We start from the raw sequence: 19,537 nt of genomic DNA on the forward strand, positions 1-19,537 counted from the left end.
TGGGTAATTGTCACCTTAAAATTCTTGGACTTAACATTCAACCCATAGATCCTAGCGCAATCCTTTGGTGCTTGTTGCAGCTCTATGAAGTAAGAAACAATAACAAAATAATAGATCACCCTCTTTGTGTAAATGTGTAATAACAGGTTCTCTATTCTACATATATAGTTTCCCTTGAAAAGAAGTTAATAGCAATGTGCATGGGTTTTTTTTCCCCTCATTCCCCTCATATGTGTATATCTCAAGAAACATGTTCGGAATTTCTCCGTGGCCAGTAAACTGACTCCTTAATTTTGGCTCGGTTATATTACAGGTTAGAGAAGAGATCAAACGATGTTACGAACTCATAAACAGATTGGGTAGAGGAGTTGTGTATTTGGGATCTTCAAGGATGGGGCCTGGCCATCCCCATTATGTGCAAGCACAGGAGCTGTCTAAAGAGGCAAGTAATTCATACTGTAACTTCCTGCCTGCTTCTTGCTTGCTTTCTGTGAATAATGTAAGTTGGCATTCCGAAAAACATCATTACTTTCTGGCATAGACAAGTGTGAATATGTTATATTGGCAAAGGGTTTTAATGAGTGGAAAGGAGCCCTAGGGCTTTTAATGATTCCTTTCAAATATTGATTTTATTTGGGATAGGATTACCATTTTGGCTGCCCTATGACGAAAAGCTCCTGGCCTGCTCTTCCCTAACTTATGCAAAGGGATAATCTAGCATTGTTACATGGCTTATCACTTTAGGTGTTAATCATATCTTTTTGTTTTTATATGCAGATGTCTCATCATCTTCTGTATCTCTTTCTGATAAAATATTCTTTTTAAATTATTTACTGTTTTATACATGTGCTGCACAGATAGCAAATCTTTTGGATTGCACTTCATGGTCAGGGGCTGGACCAGGGTTAATGGACGCAGTTACTCAAGGTGCTCTGCAAGCAGGAAAACCAGTTGGCGGATTCAAGATTGGAAAAGAAGCTGGGGAATGGACTGCATCCAACTACCATCCATACTTGCCATCAGAAAATTACCTCACTTGCAGGTAATACCATTGCTTGATTTCTTATTCTATAGATTTGATTGCGAGTAGCTTCTTATATCGTTTTGACTTTTGAGTTCAGGTTTTTCTCTGCAAGGAAACATGGGCTGGTGGATGTTGTAGTAAGGAATAATTCACTCGATAAGACTGCTGTTGTTGCTCTTCCCGGTGGGATTGGTACTCTTGATGAGGTGTTTGAGATAATGGCGTTGATTCAGCTCGAACGGATTGGATCAGAGCTTCCTATTCCGTTCATTTTGATGAATTATGATTCATTTTATTCGAAGCTGCTTGACTTTCTTGATGTTTGTGAGGATTGGGGCACGGTTTCTAAGGGAGAAGTTTCATCATTATGGAAGGTTTGTAACAGCAACCCTGAGGCTTTGGCTTACCTGGTGGATTTCTACGGCTTTTCTTCCAGCAACAAAAGTAGTAATTTAACGAAATTGCATAGCACAGTTGAATCATCCTCCACATAGCACCTTTTTCCCCCTTTTCTTCCTTTAAGTGATTCCTTCCTTCTTCTCAACATAGCTCGATCATGAAAACATTCTGGTAAGTTGTTGTAATATTACTTAGCCATACTATTGTTGTCACCCCAAGTTCTTACAAAATATCTTCACATTCATCTGTATTGTAAAAGTTGTATTTGAATAAAGTGTCTATTGACTATGGTTTAGGTTTTCAATTTTAGGTATTGAAGACTCTATTTTCATCCACCCCCATAAAAAAAGGGAGAGGCAAATCAGGTTAAAATGATCAAATTTCAAGATGTGAGTTTTAGAGAATCCCATTAACATGAGTTCCAGAAAATGAAAAATCACGAATAATTTGCCTGATAAAGCTAATTGAGGAACATGATTGTAGTTAGAACATAAGCCTAGTGAGGTTTTGAGCCTAGAATGTGTGGTTTAATACTCTCTATAATTGTAAGCCATGGCTTGATTCTTGATATCTGTTCATTGTATGCATGTATTAAAGATGATTGAGGTCATTTTGTTACATCCCACGTTAAATTTCTTGCCCCTTTGGTTTATATACTAATTGTTTTATTGTTACTTTTGCTTACAAGTTACAGAAGGGGAGCCTCGGAGCAGCGGATGAGTTGTCTCCACGTGACCTCAAGGTCACGGGTTCAAGCCGTGGAAACAGCCACTGATATTGGTTGCGGCCCTTTCCCGGACCCTGCGTTAAACGCGGGACGCTTGTGCACCGGGTTGCCTTGCCCTTTTTTTGCTTACAAGTTACAACCGTATATTGATATCATTCTTTGTCTTGAGACCATAATCCATACTTTGTGCAATGTTATAGACATTGTGTTTTACATGCTTGTGTCCATACTTGCTGATGCGTGATATGCATTATCATGCTGGAAAATTAGAATAGAAGAGGCGAATGCAGAGGCCTTCCACTTGCATGAGATACCTGTACGTGGAGAACAAGAGAAAGGTTCAGAGGAGAAGAATTTAGAGAAGATCTAAGAAGGAAAGTAGGTAACACAATCTATCAGAAGGGAAGGAGCCCACTCCACTCATTAGTTAATCTTTTAACCTTCTACCTTCTAGTGTCCACTCTCTCATGCTTCTCCTTGGCTTCTGAATTGGTGGATTGGTTGCCACCTGTCCATTCCCACCAGCTAACTCTTCCTCATTTGTTAGCGGATTTAATTTGCGAGTTAATTTCAGCATGATTCCCATTAACTTCTTTGGTTCTATTTTTCTTCCTTACAGTTTGTTTTTGGACTCCAAATGTCCAAGTTGTTATTTTGGGAGAAATAGACATTTTTAGTTAGTCAACTTTAGGGTTTACATTTATAATTTAGGATTTAGAGTTTAGAGTTTATAATTTAGAATACAGAATTTAAAATAAACAAAATAATTTTAAAAGAATTGACTGATGTTGGCTGAAAAAAGTTGGTTTCCTAACATTACTCTTTGAATTGCTATTTGGACCAGAGTAACAAAATGTTTACAAATTGTGGTTTTTGTTTTCTTTTTCCTTTTTTTTTTTGGAAGTAATTAAGCAAAGGAAGAGAATCACTGTGCCTTGTTAAAAAAATTACTGCACCTTGTTAAGGCTCTTGGAAAATCATTAACATGGTCAATGTATGGCTTTCCTCCATGTGTCAGTGTCAATGTATGATACATGGGTCGTATGTAGCCAGCCTAGCTATCAAACATTAGGGGCATTATATATATACACAGTGGCGGAGCTTAGTTCAGACAAGGGATGGCCACGGCCCCTCCAAATTTTTATTAAAAAAATTAGTAATACTTTTTTAAAAAATAAAAAATAGTTCAGTTGGCTCAAATATTTTATTATGACTTAAAATTGCAAAGTTCAATCTTCATCTCTTGCTTTTATTGCACAATAATTTTTAGTTTTAAACATTCAAAACATATCGAATTTGGACTGAATTGAGTGTATTTGTATTTCGCAGTTATATTCAAATTTTTATATAAAATAATCATAAAAAATCAAAGAGTTGATGATGCATTTTTTAAGAGGAAGGCTAATATTAGAAGGAAAACATATAATTTTTACAATATCAACACCTATAGATAGTTCTTCTACTTTAATGAATCACGAAGAAAGTAAGATACAACCTTCAAAAGTTTAAAGAGTTGCATCTGATGAGTTTGACCTTAATTCTTTGGAACGATACCCTGAAAAACGGGTTCAAATTTGATGGGGTCCATTAAAAAAAACATCTTGGCAATTATCTTCTATCTGGCCCCCCCCAAAATTTTGTTTCAAGCTCCGCCACTGTATATACATATTATCAACCATAAACCACTAAAATAATAACTTTTTTTAAGTACCAAAAGTCAATCACTGTTTGGTAAGGGTTAAAGTTCTTTCGAACATATCTAAATTTTTTTAATAAAGAAAGGAAAAGAAGAAAGTAAACTTATAAAGTATGGAACGTGGAGGATATGATCATATTCATATAATTCAGAAGGTGTGGCTGATATACTGCAGATCATTAGGTCATTAGGAAAAAAAAGAAATGGCAGAAATTGCAGTATCTTTTGTCCTTGATCAACTGTTTCCATTGCTGAGAGATAAAGCAAGAACTCTCCAAGGTGCCCACAAAGAGTTTGAAGACGTGAAAGATGAACTAGAGAGCATATGCGCCTTCCTCAAGGATGCAGACACAAGGGCTGCAAAAGACAACAATGCCCTTGACGACGATGGGATCAAATCATGGGTGAGGCAGTTAAGAGAAGCGGCTTTCCAGATAGAAGATCTAGTTGATGAGTATCTGATCTACCAACAGCAGTGGCCAAGTCATTCTGGCATTGCAGCCTCTCTATGCAAGGCTGCTAGCTTGATCAAGAATCTGAAGCGTCGCCATCGACTAGCCTCCGATGCGCAAGACATCAAATCACGTGTTTGCGGGATCAAGGAAAGAAGCGAAAGATATGGCTTCCATTGCAGCTCAAGAGAGAGCCATAGTGCGAAGTCCCATGACACTCGAATGGCCTCCCTTTTCATGGAGGAAGCTGAGGTTGTGGGAGTTGAAGCCGCGAGAGATGAACTGATTGGTTGGTTAGTTGAAGGGACAACAGACAGAACAGTTATTTCAGTTGTGGGAATGGGAGGGTTGGGAAAAACCACTCTCGCCAAGAAGGTTTATGACGACACTAATGTGATTGCGAATTTTGAATGTCGTGCTTGGATCACAGTGTCTCAGTCTTACACAATAGAAGGATTGTTGAGGAACATGCTAGACCAGTTTTACAAAGAAAGAAGAGAGGCTCCTGTTCCTGCTGCTGTAGATCTTTCGAGAATGGATCAAGAGTCGTTGATTGAAGAAGTGAGGAGTTACTTGCAACAAAAGAGGTATGTGGTGGTGTTTGATGATATATGGAATGTAAACTTTTGGGGTCAAATTGAGTTTGCTGTGTATGATAATAAGAAAGGAAGCAGGGTAATGATTACTACTAGGAGCATGAATGTTGCTGAGTTTTGTAAGAGATCTGCCTTTGTTAATTTACACAACTTGCGACCTTTAAGTCAAGAAAAATCTTGGGAGCTATTCTGCAAGAAGGCATTTAGATTTGACTTGGATGGACGTTGTCCGGAGGAACTCGCAGATATCTCCTTCGAGATTGTTAAGAAATGCAAGGGATTACCGCTAGCGATCATGGCAATCGGCGGTCTTTTATCTACAAAAGAAAAGAAGGCAATTCAATGGAGAAAGTTGAGTGAAAATCTGAGCTTGGAGTTTGAGAAAAATCCCCATTTGAGTGGGATAACAAAGATTCTAGCTCTTAGTTATGATGATTTACCTTACAATTTGAAGGCATGCTTCTTGTACTTTGGATTATATCCCGAAGACTATTTAGTCAATTCAGAGAGACTCATTTGGCAGTGGATAGCAGAGGGATTTGTTAAACATGAGAAGGGAAAAACTCTGGAACAAGTTGCAGAACAATATTTAACAGAATTGATCCACAGAAGTTTGGTCCAAGCCTCAATTGAAGTTGATGGCAAAGTTGAAAGTTGTCAAGTTCATGATTTATTTCGTGACTTGATTGTGAGAAATATGGAGGATTTAAGTTTCGCTAGGTTTGTTACTAAAGAAGATCAATCACCCATTGTTGGCATAACTCGGCGCCTGGCGATAGCAAATAGTCCCAATGATTTCATCGGAAGTTTAAGTTCAAGTACCCGGTCGCTGCATGTTTTTAGAGTTGAAGAGTTGTCAGAAACCTTTTTGAAGAGCATTGTCAAAAAGTGCAGGCTGCTGAGAGTACTAAATTTCAGGGATGCTCCACTTGGTCAAGTTCCTGAAAATTTGGGAAAATTGCTCCACTTGAGGTATTTAAGCTTGCGCAACACAGACATAAGAACTCTTCCGAAATCCATTGGCAAGCTGCAGAACTTAGAGACCTTGGATCTAAGGCAAACACGCGTCCAAGAGATACCGAAAGAGATTAACAAGCTGAAAAAGCTTAGACATCTCATAGCATACCATCTAAACTTCAAAGTTGACTTTCGCATGTTGTGGGATTGGGAAAAGGGTGTTCAGATGAATGGTGCTGTTGGAAGCTTGACATCACTGCAAACACTATGTTTAGTGAAGGCAAATCATGGTGGAGTACAGCTACTCTCCGAGCTAGGAAAGTTGAAGCAGTTGAGATCATTGGCCTTGAGTCACATGAAGCGGGAATATGGAAGTGTGCTACATGTCTCGATACGTGAGATGCATCACTTGGAGACGCTAGAAATAACTGCTATAGACGAAAATGAAGTCATTAATTTTCCTCTTGTGTCATCTGTGCCTCAACTTCAGCATCTACGCCTAAGGGGGAAGTTAGAGAAGTTACCAGATGGTATTCAACAGCTTTGGTATCTTGTCAGGTTGTCCTTGTCATACTCCAAGTTAGGTGATGATCCATTGGAGGCGCTTCAAGATATGCCAAATTTGATGCACCTCTTGATGTATGATGCTGCGTATGAGGGCAAAAGCTTGCACTTTCGAGAAAAAAGGTTTCTAAAGTTGAACGAACTGACACTCAAAAACTTGTATGGTTTGAATTCAATTCTTATTGATAAAGGATCCTTGCCTAATCTCAAAAGGGTCAAGTTAGAAAATATCCCTCAAATGAAGAAGGTTCCTTTTGGTATTCGCCACCTAGTCAATCTTGAAGATCTATATTTTGTTGACATGCAAAATGAGCTTGTTGAAAGCATTGATCCTATTGGAGGTCAACAGCACTGGATCATAGAGCATGTTCCCATAGTTTATGTCAGACACAAAGTTGGTCCAAAGTTCGCTGTATTTGACACTCGCGTTATTCGTCATTCAAGGCGCAGTTAAATCGTTAAACTTCCAACTCTGGAAATAGAAGGTGCAAGCGGCTTTCTTCCGAATAACTTGAAATTTTCTGTTACCACTGTTTATAATTTAGTATGCAAGCTTCATCTAACTCCTGGAATAGTTTTTCTCTGTTCGCATTTCAGTTTCTTTGGTTATATTATTTATTTTTTATGCTTCATGTTCCTTTTAATCATGACTTAGATAGCAGAAGGTTCTGAAGAGCTATTTATCTGTAATTTTTTCAATATAAACAATTGAACCTTATATACAGGCATACAGCTCTGTAATAATATTTTGTCTGAATTGTCCAGAAATTTCAGATTCTCCACGAGGCCCCTTCACAACAATGGCATTGCTGCTCTTCTTAAATGCTTTGGTGAGTGCGAATTAAGCATATTTTCTGAGTTTAGCTCTTTAACCAAGGCACATGAAATCTCAAAATGAATGTAATTGGCTGCAGATATTTTTAAGCTAAACTCTTAGCTTCAATTAGTTTGTGATTTATGTACCCATGTATGGGAGTTTGTCTTTCAAGGATTGTGAGGCATCTTTTTCTGTTAAAAATTGAAACATTCTCTCTTTCATTTTCAGGTAGTTACTTTGCTTTATTTCATTTTGATATTTCTTTAGTTATATGTTGGAGGAAAAAATTATCAAAACAATGCCTTGATGATATATTATCAAGTTAACAATGATGGTGAAAATTTTGACCTTAACTACTTTTAATTGTGTGTGCTCCTAATAGGTCAACCCAAGTGGTTATCTCATCTCAATTTGTGGATCATTAAGCTATTTTTTAGATTTCATATTTGATGAATATTTGAACTGAGACTGAGTTTGTGAAGTAGTAGAAATTCATGCTTAGTCTGAGGATCATACCAGCTTGACAATTTTGCAGATTGAAAAGTGAGTTGATTAGTAGACTAATAATTCATTAGATTATCAGATTAAGTAAAACAAAAAGGAAGACACTTGACTTTTCTTTAAATTTTCACTTTTTTCCCCCTAATTTTTTGGCTCTCTACCATGGATTTGAACACAAACTCTTTAAAGTTGCAGTTTCAAAATTCATAAATTCAAACTCTTTTAACAACATTGCAGTTGAAGTTCACCTGAAATTTCTGTATATTTTCACTGCAACCAACCATTAGGTAAGAGGTAGTCAAGTATTAGGCATATAACAGATAGTAAAATGATCTAGATTTGATCAACCATATTAAAGGCAAAAACACCTGGAAATTTTGACTGCTAAAAGATAGTACAAATTACAATTACAAATAAAACACAAACGGCATCATTGCCTACAAATGATGGCAGACCTTCCTACACAAAACTTTCTAACTCAATCATGGCGCCAACATTTGAGTCAGCATATGCACTGAGTCAACCAATCATCCTCTACCCTTTTATTATAGCACAAACCTTCAAACTAAGCACAAATGAAGTACAAGATACAACCATGATGCAGCATTTGACACTCAATGAGCAATGTACAGAAGTCATGGTCCTTGTTACTATGTCGGAAAAAAAGGGGTGAAAAAATTATAATGTAGACGTATATTGTTTTGTGTGCCTGATTTCGTTGAAATGGTTAAAGCTATTGCCGGTTGCTGCTTGTTTAGCCCTTCGAGGATAAAAGAAAATGCCCCAAAAGTGACGCAGCTCTGCAAAAGAGCTTGTGGTGCACCTAGAGAATCCTTGAAGATGAGACATAATAAACCAAGAAAGCAAATACCAAGCACAGAAAATGAAATTGGAACATGAATTTAAGCAAGCATTACTTCAACTTTTACAAATATCAAACAAGCAAACAAAGAAAAAGAAAATTTGAGTACATTAGAAAAGAGAGCAGGGTCGGCTACATAGATTAAGCAACTCCATAGTGGTTTATCATTTATATTCATATTTACACCATTGTCATCTAAATGCTGAGTCATAAGATTTTGGGAAGCCATTCAATGATGAAACATCCACACGCCAAAAGAGTGTAAAGGTTCAATTTTGTTCATAAAATTGCAACTGTGTTTTACTTTTAGTCACTAAAATTTCAAAAGTAACTATTTGGTCCCTATCCAGTCAACCATTAACTTAGAAAAATAGTGACAGTTGACCAGCTAAACACTAAATGACTTAGTAAATGTAAGCTTAGAAGCTCAGTAGTTCATTTCTGGAATTTCAACAATAAATCGTTTGCAATTGCAAGCATCAAATTGAACATTTATTCCCTCATCAAACCTCCTATCTACAGACATCACTGATTTTAAGTGTAAATCAAACAGTGCCACATTTGATATTAACACCCTTAACTGCCCATGATATGAAAAATACCATTCCCACCCCTATATAAAAAATAATTTGCATCTTATTGAAGAGGTTCCAAATAAGTTAAGAAGATCAGTTTAATGGTAATTCATAAACTGAATACAGAGAAAAAGAAAATGAAACCTGGAAAACTTAGAGCAAGGCCAGTGCAACATCCAGCTACCCCAGCATTAATGACTGCACATAAAAAATAATAATAATTTTAAAAAAACCAGTGGAAACAAAAAAAGAAAAATCATATGAAAGCAAATTTAAAACTTTCCTATAATAGGTAAAGATTTTAATTTTAATACCATCATCCTTTCCACGAAGTTGCTTCAAGATACATACAACCAAACTATGAACACCAGACAAAGCTGCAAATGTCTAATGACGCAATCACAAGATGAAAAAAATATATATTATTTATTTAGTAAAAAGATAAATATGCAGAGAGAGAGAGAGAGAGAGAGAGAGAGAGAGAGAGAGAGTTCTCAAATCTCAAGTGTAACCTTTGCAAAAGATCCAGCTTCTGCAAAGGATCCTTTAAACCCTTTCTTCTTAACCAATCCAGAACCTGAAACATTAACCATCATTAGTAATTTCGAAAATTGATTAAAGAAATTCAAAACTGTGTGTGTGGAGAGAGAGAGAGAGAGAGAGAAAGAGGACCATAGCCAAAGATGGAGCCCAACAATGCGCCACTGGCGGAGTCTGCGGCGAAGCGGAGGAGGCAAACGGTGGGAGCAGTGAACGGATGGGAAGCGGAAACGACGGCGTTTGAAGAAGGGGTAGTAGAGCTGGTGGTGACGTCAGAAGCGGGCCTAACGGCTGAGTCCGAGTCGGACTCGTACTCGGAATCGGTAACGGGATTATTCGCCGTCGCCATGGGTTTTCGACAGTAAAACGGTGTTAGTTTTTTTCCGTTAATCAAAAGTGGAAGAAAAATATCCAGGCGAAGGGAGGAGTATATATCTCTATAGTCTATAACTCTATCTATCCGTTTGTGATAATACCGTAGCGTACTAGCCGGACTGGATAAGACAAATTACTCCTTACCGATAAATCAATCTATCTAAATATTGTTTAGTGTGATAAAAATCTATTGAAAATTAAAATATTTAATATAAAAATTTTTACACGATTTTTTTTATGATTTTGTTTATATTTTTTATGAAGAATGTTTGAAATGAGTAGAATTTATTATTTTTTATCATTAGTTAATCAACAATATTTAAAAATGCGTGTTAAAAGTCTGTTATTAAATTATTAGACTAAAAGATGAAAGGTTGGGGATCAAAGGGCACAAAATTTGGCCTTATTGGGCAAACACTGTTGGCGTCTAATGAAATATCCTCACTCTATACTGTCAAGAATGTTTAAAGCTAAATATTTGAGATATACAGATTTCTTACATGCAGAGATAAGAAGCATACCGTCGTGGGGATGGAGAAGTGTTCTTGAAGGCCGCAAGGTGATTGAGAAGGGCTTGTTATGGAAAATAGGCTCTGGTGCTAATGTCCGCATCTTCCATGATCCCTGACTCCCACCACCATTACCCTTTAATGTCCCTCAAGCTGCAGTGACAATCCCACCGAATAATCAATTTTAGTTGATATATGCAATAAAAATTTTTCCATCAAACCAATAAAGAAGGAGGATGAAGTTAATTGGTGCTGGACAAAATCTGGTATATACGAAGTTGGGTCAGGATACAAAGTTGCTTATGAGTTCTTTCATTTTCCTACTTCATTGCCTCAGAACATACAGAACAACAGAGTATGGATTAGCATTTACAACAAATTCATAGCCGGTTTGCATCCACCCATGTCACTTGCCCAAGATGCATGCTGAAAGATGAATCAATTTCTCATGCCTTGTTCCAATGCCTTCTATCTTCAATAATCTGGAGTCTAACCTTAATAACCCCTGACTTATGGCAGAGAGAAGAGGAGACCTTCATCAATTGGTGGCAACGAGCCTTATCTTGGGTAGCGGCTCAAATTGAAGGTAGACAAAAGATCCTCTTTATCGCGGCGGTGTGTTGGAACACTTGGAAAGCGAGGAATAAGTATGTCTTTGAGAAGCTAATAAGCCCATCGCCAGAGATAGTGCAAGAAGCCAGCAGTATACCTGATGAATGCTAACAATTTCTCTTTATTCTTACTTTACTTTTTCTTAAGCTATTTGTCTTCCAATCACATTTGGTGATAATTGGAAATACCCAACTTTTTTTGTACTTCCTTATGGAAACATTATTATTTTATAATGATAAAACAATATCTATCTTTGAGAAAAAAAATAACGGCTAGAATACTAAATTAGTACCCTGGGTGTAATTCCGTTTTGGTCTTTAAGGTTTAAAGTGTCTTATTTGAATCCAAAAAAGTTTCATTTAGTTTCAATGTAGTCCTACCGTAATGTCAAAATTAAATAATTAACAAGATGTCCTACATGACGGCAGTACAAGAACAAAGTCGATAATCTAGAGAACAAGTACAAGCTTCAAAGGCACAAAATCAACCGTAGATGCATTATGTAGGACATTCCGTTAATTATTTAACTTTGACCTCACGATGGGACTACATTGAAGCTAAATAAAACTTTTTTGGATTCAAATAGGACACTTTAAACTTTAAGAGCCAAAAGAGGATTACACCTAAATGTAGGAGACCAATTTGTTACTTTACCCTAAAAATGACAAAAGACGACATTGCTAAACAACAGTAAAAAAATTCAAGAATTTAGTACAGAGGTGGTGATGATAAAGCAATAGCAAGGTTACAACACACAAAAAATAGTTTGTAGGAATACAAAGAATATATGCATATATGGGTTACAGTATAGGGAGCTCCTAGATCCAAGTAGGATCTGATGCTAGAAATTGAATTAGTAGTAATGATGATCATGATATGATGCTCCAAATTCTGCTCTCCATGCTTGATCATCATAAGTATATGAAGTGGCATTGTTGTGTGCCAATTCTGAATCCTCTTGATACAGTGGTTGCAGTGCAGATTCTGGTAATTTGCTCTCTGCAAGGTACTGCTTCATGGTACTAACCTCTGTCTTGTGTTTACTTTTCAACTTTTCAATTTGCATTTTCAACATCTCATTGTCTTGTTGCACGTTTGCAAAGTTTTCCTGCATCATAACATTAGAACATGAATACCACAGTGCTGAATCTTTTCAACTCAGTTAATTATTATATATGCCTAATGGAGATAATATAAATGTTTCTAGAACAGGCTCTAAACTAAAACATGCAAGTATTTGATAATAGAAGGATATATACTCTCTTAAGTAGTTTATTCTGCATCCAGTAAATATTATTTTATGAAAGCCACCATTTTAACAAATTTTAATGGTCTCTAAAGTTACCTCTGCAACAGATGCAGCATGTTCAGCTTCTCTTAGTCTAACAAGTAGTTCTCCGGCTGCCTGAACAGCTTCCGCAGTATCTCGGAGTTGACTTTTCAAAATCTGGTTCTCCTTTTTCAACAATTTTGATTCCTTTTCCCTCTCCACCCTCATGACAGAAAGCTCGGCAGCAAGAGATTTGGCAAAGCGAGCATGTCCCTTTTTTGAGGCCTTTGCTGCCGCCCTTTTCACCTCTGCTATCCCTTCCATTACTGCCTCATGTTTAACAACCAAGTCATTATATTTCTCTTGTAGCTCAGCGTAGTGCTCCACAATTCTAGCATGACCAGTGACTGCTCTATTTAGTGCATCATCCAACTCTGCTGTGCACTTCTTCTCAGATCTCAGTTCTGCCTCCACCCTCTCTGCACGCTGGCGCTGGGACTCAAGATCAACTCTAAGTTCGTCCGTAAGACAAATCCATTCCCTTTCCATTTTGGTCCATCTCTGCTTTTCATTCTCTAGCTCTTCACCATCATTTTCATGAGAAAACACACCACTCTTCTGCAGTTGTATGGATCTTGACATTAAAGAAGATCTAAGTATATCTGTTGACTTTTTAACCGGTGCATCACCATATGATTGAAGCTTGCTCCTTAGATTCTTAATTTCTTCAAGAAGCAATTCCTTCTCATTAGCATCAAAAGAGCTATCTTTTTTGGCACACTCTTCCTGTACTTCTTTAATTTCACATTCTTCCCCTGTAATATATGGGAAATGACCAATTGAGGATGTCCCCTTCAGAATCTGAAAATGACATCGAAAACATTTGAGAATGGGAATTTTAAGTACCATGAAACGAATAGAATTCATATTTTTATATTAAAAAACCAACTGACCTTGTTTTCGTCTTTCAATTTCTCCACCTGGAAACAAACAGAATAATTATCAATAATGTAAAGTGCATCCCAAACATAATTCATTAAGGTTAGAGAATCTTAATACCATTTCATTTAGCTGCTTGATTCTAGCTGCTTGCTCCATGCACACATTATCCAAGTGCTTCAGCGGGGAAAAAAGGAGATAAATGAGAGAAGAAAAAAAAAATTAAGAAAGAATCTTCTATGTGGAAATCATGTGAAAACATACTTTTGGGACTTTCAAGCTATTTTGGACCTCAGCATAATCCTTATCGCATAATTTTGTACGACAAGATGCACAAAGGGAGGTGTATTCTCCATCACTGGAAGGCTTATTCGGTATTGTTTGATCAGAAGATTCATCCTGGTCATTTTCTGGGCATGCCATCAAGGTTAAGTGCTCAAATGAGAAGGAGGTTGTGGATTTGTTCAATGCTGAGTTCTTCTGGTGATTGTCAATTATTTGTAATCCCCTCTGGAGGCTAGTTGCCAACGATTCAGCCTTGCTAGACCGTAAAGAGGATTGCATATGCTGACACTCTTTAAATGATTTTCTTGACAAATCTTCATCTAAATTTGAATTCTCTGCCACATTGTTCCAACGTCCAAGATTACTTGATGCAAAAGTCACGTTTTTCCTTAGGTTATTGCTAAATTTTGGGGAATCAGACAACTTTGGTCCATCAAGTAATGGAGATGGACTGCACGAATGGACTGATTTAATGCCTTCTGAAGTGTTTTCGATGCAATCAATGTTATCTGCTGATATCACAATGTCCCTGTCATTGAGCATGTCTGCATCACAATTTTCAACAGAAGAAAACTGGACACAATCTTCAGTGACAGAAATGTCTTTAGGACTCCCTTCACATGAGCTGTACAATTCATCAATCTGCTGCTGCAATTGCCTTATGTCATCCTCATTGACATTTACCACCTCATTGGTGTCATTCTCCATGTTAGAAAGGATCAATGAGCGGTTTACGCTGATTCTCAAATGATTAAGACTTTCCTGTGCATTACACCCTTGGAAGGATCCCTTTTTACCCCCATCATCCTTTGCCCTGATAAGTTCTTCCTAAACCAAAGGAAAGACATTTTGACCCTCATAATTTGCACTATTGTGTTCATTCAAAAGCTATCTGCAATAACAAGTCCTAGAATATACCTTCAAGTTCTTGATTGTATCACTGAAATCAACATCAGCCTCCTTTATTTCATTGATAACTGGCTCATTTCTAACGGATCTTACTCGTTGTCCAAATCTGAGTGTGCTGAGTGTTTCACTATTACTCCTACAATCAACAAATAGAATATTTATATCTGAATTCAATTTTAATAAACTAGTGAATTGAAGACTGTGATCCAAGTAAACACTGTGATCTAAGTAAAAATACTTGTTATCAGGGGAGATCGAACAGATTACTGAGAGCTTCGAATTTCCACCAAGTGAGTCTCGTAGTAAATGTGTTAAACAAGATTTCCTGTGTGGGTTGGCTTCATCTTTTGCAAATTGAGGTTCTTTAATCAGAGCATCCACAAAATGGCTGTACCAATAACTTATACAGTGGTCAGAAATAAAAATAATTTTATGTTCATGTACTTGGTCATTAGCATGAAACAAGAAACTGATTCAAAAGTGATGGCCAGTGTTCTACAAAGAAAATAACATTATTTTTGCGGTATGAAATATTCAAGCATGTAACAACAGGCTGACAAAATTAACATAATATACTACATTCAACTTCCAAAATGATAAAAGATAAAAATCCAATCAATTTTGAATGGCGTAAGAACCCTGGATGACCTAAAACCTTTGATAGGTAGAATTAGTCTTTGATGTACCAGATGTATATACATCTGCTATTGATTTGGCATAGTAATATGGCTTCAAGAGTTATGTACAAATATATTGATGTTCTTTACATTTTGGTGTTCTAAATCCTTAGTCTTCTATTAATGTTGTTTAAGTTGTTGATATTCTAAATCCCTAATATTTGGCCATCTTTGACAATTTAGTCATGGCATCTTACCCAAGCTGAGATAATGACTTCTTTAAATTTATGGTTTCCGTATGATATTGGCCTGCATCATCAGTTGTATCCCTGTCAAGCCCAGCAAGATCAATAAGGCTGATCTTACTACCCTTTAAGCCATTGGAGCTTTTTGAAATTCCCTGCAGCAGCATAATAGAGATAAATTAACAATATGGAACCAAGGTATCAACACGAATTTTAGAGCTGTTACCTAAAAATGAAGAATTTGGCAATACCTTACACCAAGACTCAACTACAAAGGTGAAAATGATGTGTGATTTGGACCCATTAGACTTAAAGCCTCCATATTTTCTGTTTGAAAGGCCCTGCAACATATATTGAGAAATTAACTTAGCTGACTGAGACTAAAACATAATTTTTGACCAAAATCTCAGTTAACATAAGCATTTATTTTATGAATATGTAGACATCTAAATTTGAGTATACTCCTTAAATGCTTCTCTCTACCTTGATCATGATTTGAGCTACATCATCGTAGCTTGTGATATATTCCTCAATCAAATTCTCAATATACAGTGCGTTTTTTGAATCTTCCTTCACCTGCAATAGTTTTGACCAAGGCATAATTATCATAAGCATGCAGAAACTGAAGTGACAGAAACTAGGAAAAAGTGTTTTCTATAAAAGATGGATTGAGTAAATTCCCTAATACCACTGGTGATTAAAATGATACCTACCTCAAGGTTCTGCTGGATTGGATTGAGTAAATTTTTAATTTGATCGTGGCAAATCTGTTTAGCAAACACCAAAAAGAGACCCAAAAAAAAAAAAAGAAAAAGTTAGTAACACGAAGGAACAATCTCCTGAGCAAGTTGAGAGGGTTTTATAAAGAATTCAGGTTCAGTTACCTCAAGAAAAGAACAACGACATTGATAGTTGAACTGTTTCCTATCTGACATACGTTTCTCCTGAAATAGTCATTCAAAATTTGAAAACCAAGATGCTTCACTTTTGATAATTATCAGTTAATGTAGAAAACAGAAACATACTCTTTCAAGCTCAGTAAATAACATTCTGAAGATCCGAGGAGCAATTCCCTGTTGACTTTGACTCAAAGGCTCCTCAACAATGGAACTTGGGGGACCCCACATTGTATAAGTCTTTCCACTTCCAGACTAGTAAACAATGCACAGATGAGGTGAAAAATTAGTCCTCAATATTTGTGCAATTGCAACACATTTTCTTTTTCCACGAAAGTTTAAAAAATCATAGCTAACATCAATAACATATACCTGGCCATATGTCAGAATTGAAGTGTTGTAACCAGCTAAAGCGCTTCTAACCAACGGTAGACCCACAGACTGGAAAACATCCTCCTAAACAACCAAAAAGCTTATAAATCACACTGAAGTATAGAAGAAAAATTACTACTACTGCTAATTAATTATACCAGGAAATTCATGAAGTACACTTTATTACCCTTTTTTAACTCAGATTAATCAAAACATAAATCAGAATGTTATATATATAATTGAAGCAAGGAAGGTAAAAGTACTAATTGCTTCATTCTAACAGGCAATTCACGTAAGTAGCTTTTAGTAATTAAACAACCTTTAGCACATATCTATCTATCTATTACCAAGCCAGTTTGATATTCATTCTCAAACACTTAATATTTTATTGTGCCACTTCATACTTTTTTCCATGGTAGGATAATCTAATTTCTTTCTTTGTATTATTATATTGGGTAAACTACTAAAATAGTATCCGAAAGTTCATAGTGACAAAAATAGCCCTTAAAGATACAAACAACAAATAAGTCCTTGAATGATTTGAAAATGCAACAAATAAGTTAAGTACTAATTGCTGCATTCTAACCGACAATTCATGCAATTTAAGTACAAATTAACCACCCGTTTAACACAGATTTATAGTATAAGAACATAACACATAGAAGTTCAACTTACAAATAAGTCACACTGAAGCTAATCAAGTAAAGCAATTCCTGCATTCTAAACACAATTTTACACATAAAAGTTCTAGTTTTTTTTACCTGGCTGGAGTTGGTATCAAAAACCTCGTCGAAGGTGAATAGTGCATCCCCCAAACACAATGTATCAGAAGAAACCTTCTCAATTTTCGAATCTCCTTCTTTCGCATTGTTATTTTTATTCTCAGGTCTAATTCGCACCACAACCTGCATCAAGAAATTCAAATAATTAAAGGCTCGAAAAATATGAGTGTCAAAAATCTATGGGTGCTTCTTTGATCACAGCAAATCACTACTAGGGTTACAGATCACAGTTTCAAAGTTCAAAATGGAACCTTCACGGTAGGATCGTCGTTCAATTGGGTGTGAGAAATTGGAGCCTTGATCTGAGTTTGTTGATGGTTGATGATGTTTGGATCTGCTGGGGGAGTGTTTTCAGCGTTGGATTTGGGGACTTTAGGGTTTGAATTTGAATTTGAGGAAGAAATTGAAGTGTATTTGTTTCGAGTGGAAGAGAATGATTTTGGAATGATGAGGTTTCTGATTGAGGAGGAAGAAATGCTCCCCAAGAAACCATTCTCTGTTGTTGCTGCCTTGTTTTGCTTCATGGCTTCTTTGCTGAGCTTGCAAAAATGGTGGATCTATGAAGAGAGTGAGAGAAAGTGTGTTTGTATGAGTGGGAGAAGAACTAAGTAAGTGTTTGGATTCAAATTTTGATGTGAAACAACGAGAGAGGGAAGAAGAACTGAAGAGTGAGGAAGTGGCTAAGGTGAACGTTACCGTTATGAAAAATGAGAAATATCTTTTTAGCTTCAAATCTTAAATGACTAAATTGTCCTTGTACTTTTAATATACAGACAATAATTGATATCAACTAAAGTGCACATGGCAAGATAGTGACTCACTGGGGGCAATATAGTCCATGCACACCAAATTCAAATAATGACTAGTCGTTGAGCTCGCCGCCATGTCTTGTGAATCATCCGTTGCACTTGCTATCATGCTCGCTCGCTCTCTCTTTTTATATTTTTGTAATTGATTAATGATTAATTTACTTAATCATCCATTAATTGTATGGAACAGTAATTGACTAAATGGTAAGGAAAAATACAGGGAGTCAAGTATCTATTAGCCAAAAATTAAACAACTTAATTAATAATAATTAATTTTAAATTATTTTTTAAATTTAAATTTTGATTAATTGATATCAATGACATTTTTGAATCAAAATTTATCTTAATTTATTTTCATTTCTACTCACCATTCACCATACAAAACCACAAATCCTAATCTCTCTTCCTAATGTTCTACACTATCGCGGTTTCGTCCTCGCGCCGTTAGCGTCGCCGCAGCATCGTTCTCGTGCGCTATCACCGGTCGTCCTTGCATCCTTCTCCACCACCTCCTCTGTCATTCGCGCAGGAAAGACGGTCATCATCGCGCTTCCATCGCGACTCCCCATCGCTCACCACTCGCACTCCATGACTCTCCATCCGTCGTGACGCAGCCACCACCAAGTCTCCGTTCGCGACGCGCAATCAAATTCATGGCGCCTCCTCCACTCGTTGCAACACGCCACTGTGAGTCCTCCACTGTCCACGCAACACTGTCCAATACGTTGTAGCCGGCCATCCTGCGGCTCTTCTTCTCCTCCTCCTATTTGGTTTTAAATTATTTTTTTAACTAGTTTTTTATATTTTTTTCTACATTTCGGATTATTCTTTTTATTAGTTTTGGATGATTCTTTTTCTTATGTTTGGTATTTTTTTTTTAGATTTGGATGATTTTTTATCTTATATTTTAGTGCTTTTTTTTTTAATTTCAAAGTTTTTTTTTTAAATGAAAAATTAGTGTTTGCCTAATAAATAGTAAAAGGTGAATTAAAATAAAAAGAGGCAATTAATAATCATTAATTTTGTATCTTTTAAAAAAAATTAAATAATCACTAATTAATAACAATTAATGTTATTAATTAGTATAGAATATAATTCAAAAATATTTATTAACTTATTCTTGGTTAGATCTCTCTTGATTTCCGAGCGAATCATCCATTGTTATTTTTCTATGCGCTTTCTCCACAACAACAATAATAATCTCTAT

General features: G+C 36.4%; 4 protein-coding genes across 11 annotated transcripts in view; 2 read left to right on the forward strand and 2 right to left on the reverse strand.

The window, feature by feature from the left end:
- The window catches only part of LOC107465442 (probable cytokinin riboside 5'-monophosphate phosphoribohydrolase LOGL5), a 4,031-nt gene extending 785 nt beyond the window's left edge, over nucleotides 1–3,246 (forward strand). Inside the window, exons 2-5 of one of the 8 annotated variants that reach the window (XR_002370049.2) lie at nucleotides 314–499; nucleotides 858–1,042; nucleotides 1,122–1,594; nucleotides 2,421–3,244. Coding sequence is in view for 4 of the 8 variants with exons in the window: in XM_021134709.2 (XP_020990368.1) it covers nucleotides 314–499; nucleotides 858–1,042; nucleotides 1,122–1,518 (768 nt within the window). In the remaining 4 variants the exon portion in view is untranslated. The other 7 variants (XR_002370047.2, XR_008001977.1, XR_002370050.2 and 4 more) reach the window with 7 other exon arrangements.
- A 568-nt stretch (nucleotides 3,247–3,814) lies between these two features.
- Nucleotides 3,815–7,466, forward strand: LOC107465291 (disease resistance protein RPM1-like). The gene is made up of 2 exons (XM_016084297.3): nucleotides 3,815–6,900; nucleotides 7,181–7,466. Exon 1 carries the CDS (start codon nucleotides 4,050–4,052, stop codon nucleotides 6,867–6,869), a length of 2,820 nt encoding a protein of 939 aa, XP_015939783.1. The 5' UTR covers nucleotides 3,815–4,049; the 3' UTR covers nucleotides 6,870–6,900; nucleotides 7,181–7,466.
- A 619-nt stretch (nucleotides 7,467–8,085) lies between these two features.
- LOC107465655 (chloroplastic import inner membrane translocase subunit TIM22-2) lies at nucleotides 8,086–10,165 on the reverse strand. The gene is made up of 5 exons (XM_016084652.3): nucleotides 9,843–10,165; nucleotides 9,683–9,747; nucleotides 9,485–9,557; nucleotides 9,315–9,368; nucleotides 8,086–8,556 (listed from the first exon to the last, which is right to left on the reverse strand). Exons 1-5 carry the CDS (start codon nucleotides 10,057–10,059, stop codon nucleotides 8,384–8,386), a joined length of 582 nt encoding a protein of 193 aa, XP_015940138.1. The 5' UTR covers nucleotides 10,060–10,165; the 3' UTR covers nucleotides 8,086–8,383.
- A 1,669-nt stretch (nucleotides 10,166–11,834) lies between these two features.
- LOC107465200 (kinesin-like protein KIN-12F) lies at nucleotides 11,835–18,242 on the reverse strand. The gene is made up of 16 exons (XM_016084220.3): nucleotides 17,773–18,242; nucleotides 17,501–17,644; nucleotides 16,740–16,823; nucleotides 16,497–16,622; nucleotides 16,356–16,415; nucleotides 16,185–16,238; nucleotides 15,955–16,047; nucleotides 15,723–15,812; nucleotides 15,484–15,626; nucleotides 14,848–14,997; nucleotides 14,619–14,745; nucleotides 13,680–14,528; nucleotides 13,536–13,592; nucleotides 13,430–13,456; nucleotides 12,552–13,337; nucleotides 11,835–12,314 (listed from the first exon to the last, which is right to left on the reverse strand). Exons 1-16 carry the CDS (start codon nucleotides 18,043–18,045, stop codon nucleotides 12,060–12,062), a joined length of 3,318 nt encoding a protein of 1,105 aa, XP_015939706.1. The 5' UTR covers nucleotides 18,046–18,242; the 3' UTR covers nucleotides 11,835–12,059.
- Nucleotides 18,243–19,537: the final 1,295 nt, after the last annotated feature.

Source organism: Arachis duranensis, chromosome 1, assembly GCF_000817695.3.
Source record: "Arachis duranensis cultivar V14167 chromosome 1, aradu.V14167.gnm2.J7QH, whole genome shotgun sequence".
NCBI lineage: Eukaryota > Viridiplantae > Streptophyta > Magnoliopsida > Fabales > Fabaceae > Arachis > Arachis duranensis.